The 7022-nt window shown below is 40.9% G+C and overlaps 1 protein-coding gene across 1 annotated transcript in view; it reads right to left on the bottom strand.

Moving 5' to 3' along the window:
• Positions 1 to 6584, bottom strand: part of BLOC1S6 (biogenesis of lysosomal organelles complex-1, subunit 6, pallidin) — a 15841-nt gene extending 9257 nt beyond the window's left edge. The window contains exons 1-2 of the mRNA XM_010847757.1: positions 6393 to 6584; positions 2169 to 2310 (exon numbers count right to left, since the gene is read on the bottom strand). Of these exons, the coding sequence (XP_010846059.1) occupies positions 2169 to 2310; positions 6393 to 6474 (224 nt within the window). The 5' untranslated portion in view covers positions 6475 to 6584. The remainder of the gene's footprint in view (positions 1 to 2168; positions 2311 to 6392) is intronic.
• Positions 6585 to 7022: the final 438 nt, after the last annotated feature.

Genomic DNA, 7022 nt, shown 5'->3' with positions numbered 1-7022 from the left:
CTCTTTCACTTTCATCAAGAGGCTCTTTAGTTCTTCTTTGCTTTCTGCCATAAGGGTGGTGCCATCTGCATATCTGAGATTATTGATATTTCTCTCAGCAATCTTGATTCCAGCTTGATTCATCCAGCCCAGCATTTCTCATGATGTACTCTGCATATAAGTTAAATAAGCAAGGTGACTATATACAGCCTTGATGTACTCCTTTCCCGATTGGGAACCACTCTGTTGCTCCATGTCCAGTTCTAACTGTTGCTTTTTGACCGGCATACAGATTTCTCAGGAGGCAAGTCAGGTGGTCTGGGATTCCCATCTCTTTATGAATTTTCCACAGTTTGTTGTGATCCACCCAGTCCAAGGCTTTGGCATAGTCAATAAAGCAGAAGTAGATGTTTTTCTGGATCTCTCTCCCTTTTTCGATGATCCAACGGATGTTGGCAATTTGATCTCTGGTTTCTCTGCCTTTTCTAAATACAGCTTGAACATCTGCAAGTTCACGGTTCACGTACCGTTGAAACCTGGCTTGGAGAATTTTGAGCATTACTTTGCTAGCATGGGAGATGAGTGCAATTGTGCGATAGTTTGAACATTCTTTGGCATTGCCTTTCTTTGGGATTAGAATGAAAACAGACCTTTTCCAGTCCTGTGTCCACTGCTGAGTTTTCCAAATTTGCTGGCATACTGAGTGCTTATCTTTCCTTAACACTTAAGAACTTTACTAACTGCTTATTTATCATATTCAACTGTTATAAATAGTAGCTGAAATTACTATCATCCTCATCATCATTGTCCAGATGCCTAAGAAGATAAATGGGGCTGCTGCTGCTGCTGCTAAGTTGCTTCAGTCGTGTCCGACTCTGTGTGACCCCATAAACGGCAGCCCACCAGGCTCCCCCGTCCCTGGGATTCTCCAGGCAAGAACATTGGAGTGGGTTGCCATTTCCTTCTCCAATGCATGAAAGTGAAAAGTGAAAGTGAAAGTGAAGTCGTGTTCAAACACTAAATTTCAGCCAATGTCCTCGCCAATTACACTTTCCATTTACTTGATTCCCAGCTTTTTATACATAAAGTGTTATCTAGATGTGCTTTGCTTGCAGAGTTGCTTACCCTCCTTCAGTCTATCATACATCATCCAAACTCACTCACAAAATCTTTATGACTTTTCTGCCACAAGCACTGACTGGTGTTAAAATACAAGACATAACACACACAAGGAATAAAAAAATATCTCACTTGGAACTAGCAGAAAACTAAGAATGTTACAAACTCCCTTAACTACAGCAGGTTACCACATGTAATAGAACACAGTATCATTTTTGTACTCATTTATCATCTTCAAACCCAAGGATTGTAACATTGGTTACTAATATTTACAAAATGGACACAGTTGTTGATTACTCCTCTCCTTTTGCCCTAATAAAGGCTTGTGAGATCAGTTTTCAAAGAGTAAGCAGCAGCTGTTCATGGCGAGTTTAAAACTGACCACCGCAAAAAAGAAATAATAGGCCAGTGTGGGCAATTCAGAGAGGTCCTAACCCAAGAGGAATTAGAAACTCAGGTTATTTGTTTCTGGGTGGGAACTGATAAAGTCACAGTGTAATTTCTGCATACTGATCACACTCTGGGTTCACACTCTGATCACACACTATGGGTTCCATTCTCCCTTATCCTGTTCCTCTCTTAGCTTATTCCCCAGTCTTTTAGTTAGCTAGTACAGCTCCATTCCATTAACTAGGACTGAAATGGGTCATCTCAAAAAGAGGTAATTATAAATTTCTGGCAACTCATGTGAACCAACAATAGAAAACAAATGTGACTCTCATGGAGACAATTTTGCAACTCTACTCAGAAATAGATATAAACCCATTTGCAACATTCCCAAGAGACAGTACTTTCCTAAAATAGTGGTGAGAAACCAAAACTAATCACTTCTTAGAAGACACCAAATACTCTAGGAGCATTCATTTCACTTTTTACATTTAAATTACAGTATAGTATATGTGTAATTTAATTACTCCATGTCCATTTGCTATCACAAAAGATAAAGAAATACTCTATTGTATTATATGCTATAAAGTATTATGCCTAATACGATATATACTTTACTTCTACAGTAAATTATGACCATGCCAGAGGAGAGATGAGGGCATCAGTGGTTTTTGTCAGCTCACGTGAGTTCCTGGAGAGCTTGTTTTGATCTCTGCAGATCTGGCAAGTAGTGAGAAAGCAAGCCTTCTGCCAGTTGCTCCACAGCTTTGTCTTCTATGGTCAAGTCCTCTATTAACCCTTCATCTGGAGAAGTGTCACTTAAACCTGTCCCCGAGCAAAAAATCATATTTAGGAAGCTTTTAAACTGACACAGGGATAAGAGAGTAGTAGGGATGGGGGGAAGGAAGCTGGCAGTGGAGCTCAGAGTACACACACACAGAATACTGTATCTTTTTTTTTTTAATTTTTACCTTCTGAGAAGCCTCTATAAATTAAGCTATGAACACTCAAAAAATATTTTTAAGTTACTAGCACAAGGTTAGGTCTAGATTAAAAGAACATTAACACATGCAATTTCCACGTTTATGTATTTTTCAGGGTAGAGGATTTAGAGTTTTCAATGAATTATTAAAGGAGTCTGAGTCCTAAAAGGAAGGAATAATCACTGAATGGAAGCAAGAAATTCTTCTTTTTCAAATTATACATATTTCAAATGCAATGCCTAAAAATATTTTTTTCAATTCAATGGATTGAAACGGATGAACATTTATTTTGCAGATAGCCTGATATATTACTTACATGTAAAAGGACAGTTGTTTTGTCAGCTGTCAGACAGCAAGAGAGAGATTTTCTAAGAATTTCTCCTCTCTTGAGATTCAGTACCTTAATTTATCATAGAAAATAGTGTATAGTAATCGTTGCTGTGTAAATCCAGACATGATGCCAGGAAATATTTTTTTCATACTCTTCCTTTGAATAATAACAGTGTATGCACTGTGCCAGGCATTCAAAAATGTCTAATATGAATACCCATCAATCACTACTCGTACCAAGAAAGATACAAAACATTTTCTAAATAGGGTTCAGTGAATTGTAAGATTTTAGAATCACTGGTCTAGAATGAAAAAAAAAAAAAAAATGGTGAATGGTCACATTATTAAAACTGTAGTCCAAAGCATTTTAAAACTAATATTAAACTCTGAAATACCTATCTTTAATCATAATCTGGTAATAACCTATAATATCAAATTAGGTCATCATATAGAATACATTTACCACAATACACTGTTTATAGCTCTTTTCCAAGTATAGTTTTTACCACAGATTTAAATTTTGGCAAGACTGAGAAAAACAACATGCTGTCATATATTCAAAATTAGCTTTTAGAGATCAAAATAAAATAGCAGGGTTTTTATTTGGATCCTGAGAAACACACGAACAAACTGGATTTCCCTAGGTTGCAAGGCAATATTAAAACAAGAGCTAGCTAGAAACTGAAGCACTCCACAAATGAAATAAAAATGTAATGGGAAAAGTGAAGTAGGTACAGATATTGCCGTTGATGTACCATCAGATGGGAACCTAATAAAATATATCTGATGATTCATGCCACTGCTAAAGCCTTCTTTACAAAATAGTGCAAACAGCAGCAACTCTCTTTAAAAAAATATAGAAAACAAAAGTATCACAGATAAGCAGAAACAAATAAGAATATTTCAACCTTAAGGAAAAACAACCAATACACCTTCCTTACTCTATATAAACATTTTAATTCACAGACACTACCCTCCCCCCCCCACCCCAACCCCAGACTTCTGGTTAGTATTTGGAAGAGTCTAAGTTACTTGTCTTTTTACACACATTTATTCCCTAAGTTCAAGGTACTTTACTGTCAGAGACAAGAAACTTTTGCTCCACGTATACTGTATGCACTAGTTTCTGAGGTCACAACAATAATGAAGCAAGTCCCCTTCCCTGAAAGGGCTCAATACAGGGCAATCAGAGAATGTGAGAGGTGCCCTTGGATGAGAGAAAGACTACTTTCACCAGGGATATTGGGGAACAATTCTAAAGGAGGTGTGGGCATTTGAGCTGAAGCTTGAAGAATGGGATAGAATTTTCATTTCTTTCTTTTTTCTTTCTTTTTAAATGTTACTCATTGTAAAAAAAAAAACTTAAAATACAATAGAAGAGGGCATAACCTGAATAGTAAAAATATGCCTTCTCGCCATCTTATTCCAGACAGAGTCACTCTGGAGTTTTCTTAAATAGCCTTCAAGAAATTGTCTTTGCAAACTCAGGCTTAAACCCTGTTTTTATCACAAATGAAATACTGCTTATACTGTAACTTTTCTCATAAATATGTATCTCAGGTATCGTCTGTATCAACATATATGAATTTACTCCATTGTTTTCAACATAATACAACTCCCCCATATTTTGTTTAACCAGTTCCCTGCTGTTATGGACTGAATGTTTATGTCCTCCCCCAAAATGTATACATTGAAGTCCTAACCTGCAGTGTAAAGGTATTTGGAGGTGGGAGTCTTTGGGAAATAATTAAGTTTAGATGGGGTGTGAGTATAGGGCCCCCATGATGGGATTACTGGCCTTAAAATAAGAGGAAGAGAGACCAGTACTCTCTCCTTCCACCCTGTGACAGCACAGTGGAAGGCAGCCATCTGCAAGATCTGAAGAGTGTCCTCACGAGGAACGTATTTTGCTCACACCTACACCTTGGACTTCACAGCCTCCAGAACTTCAAGGAATAAATGTCTGTTTAAGCCACTCAGTCTATGTTATTTTGTTACAGCACTACAGAAAGTAAGACATCTATTTCATTTTTTGCTATTTCAAACAATGTTGCAGTGAGCTGTGCTTGTCTTTGCATATTCATGTCACTGTTTCTGTAGAATAAATTCTTAGAACTAGGTTAATGGGACAAGGGGTTTATGCATTTGTTAACAGACATTGGAAAACTACCTTCCTAAGAGATGGCACCAATTTACACTTCCACCAACAACCTACAGAGGGCTATCTCCAAATGGGGAAGAATTCTAAGACTGGAGAAGAAGGGATGCAACAAGAGTAAAGGAAGAAGCATAGGATTGCTCTGGAAAGAGAGGTTAGTTTGGGGTGTCTGGAGCATGAGAGATGTTCAGTAGTGAGCTCTAAGACTATGCGGCCAGCGATGACGACCCTTGAGTGCCAAGCTAATGTGTTTGGCCCTTAATTTAGTAAGGAGCCATTTATGGTTTCCAAGCAAGTAAATGACATGATGGGGCCTATATCTTGGGGCAGTGATGTGACAGTGTGATAGATGGGATGGAAGAGTAAGAGACTGGAGGTGGACTAGCCTTACAACTGTTATTGTTAAAGGGTGAAAATACAAAGGGGAGAAGGAACTTGTAGGGTAGAATCCCTTGGAATAGATAGGGGTGGGAGGAAAGAGTTAAGAATAATGTCAAAGTTTCAAGAGCTCATGACTTGGCACCATTAATAGCATCAGACATCTACATTTATTTAAGTACATGCTGTAGGGTAAGATTAGTGCAAAATGACCGTGTTAAAGTACCCAGAAAGCAGATGCAGGAGCAAGCAGCAGAGAGACCCAATCTGCATTTACATACAAGGAAGTCATATTTATAGAAGCAACTTATGAAGGTGTGTGTGAAGAGGGAGATCACTGAGGAAAAGCATGACCAAGAAAGACCTGAGAGCACTATTTCGCGGTAAGTTCTATATTTCTGGAACAGGAAGTACAAGTAAAGGCACGTCCAAAGTCCTGCAGCCTTTCTTATCTAGGGTTCCTCATCTGAACCACAGAACACAGAAACTGTTTCTCAATTCTCCCAAGGATGGTGCATACACATACATAGTACCATTACGGATGCAGTACAAGTCGATTCATTACATTCAGCAGATGCCTTAGGTCATCCAGGTTTAAATCTTTCCTTGAATTCGGGTTGAGAAAGACTGCTGGATGAAACAGGGATGCAATAAGGTCAACAAGCAAGACAAGCATTTCATGAGTGAGTGGTCAGTAATATCGGATACCTCAGCTCTCTGAATAACAAACAAATCATCCTGGCAAATCCATCTTCAACCACTAACTTGTAACAAATAGCCAACAGTGTGCTAGAGTCAGTAAGCAAATTCAGAACTGCTTCACTTTCAACCCCCACGAACAGCACCCCAAACGCCATCTTTTCCCACTCCCCTCCACCCACAAGATCTCGTTTCCCGCCCCCTCCTCTGGGTAGGAAGGCCGGCTGGGCAAGGTTCCCTTATACCGCGCCGCGGCCAGAGTCTCGGGTCAGCAACTGCTGAAAGCAACTTACTCCCACTGGGCAGCCCTGAGACCCACCCACTTGGGTGAGACCGCCGCCCCGCTCAATAGCACTTACCCGGCGTCAGGTCCCCGGCCTCCAGGCCTTCGGGTGGCCCTGCCAGGACCCCGTCCGGGGAAGGTGGCCCAGGGACACTCATGTCCCTCCCGCTGGGAACAGGGAAGGGGCAGTTGCACAGACTGTCAGACGCAGTGAGGAAGCACCGAATGCGTGCAGAGCCCACCCGGACAGAAGCGACGGTCGCACCCGGAAGTGACGACAGCGGAAGATGGCAGGCTAGGGTCACGTGACCGCGGGCCTGCGCCCCCACAGCCTTTTATCCTCCCCGCCCCCGCCTCCGGGGATTCTAGGAGTTCCAGCTGAAGTGCTAGTGGGGTGGGGACTGGGAGTCTGATAAGTCAGCAGCCTCGGGGCTCCTGTCAATGACTCTGGTGGTCGGGGGGCGGGATGAAAAAGGCGGTGTCTGGAAGAGGCTAGGTTGGTCTCCAAGACCAGCGAGCTGTGTGTTGAGCCTGGGGCAGCAGTCGGACTTTGATCAGTAGACCAGGCGCAGCTTTTCAGTTTTGTGTCCTTATTAAGGAAATACCTTAAGGACTGCTATTTGAACCCATTAAAAATTCACGTTTAGCTCTCTTCAGCCTTGCTAACTAGGAGTTTGTCAAGATTCATCTCTCCTCTTGTTGATTG

Source organism: Bison bison, unplaced genomic scaffold (genome assembly GCF_000754665.1).
Source record: "Bison bison bison isolate TAMUID 2011002044 unplaced genomic scaffold, Bison_UMD1.0 scf7180017864254, whole genome shotgun sequence".
NCBI classification, from domain to species: domain Eukaryota; kingdom Metazoa; phylum Chordata; class Mammalia; order Artiodactyla; family Bovidae; genus Bison; species Bison bison.
This window is presented reverse-complemented; position numbering and strand designations above follow the sequence as displayed.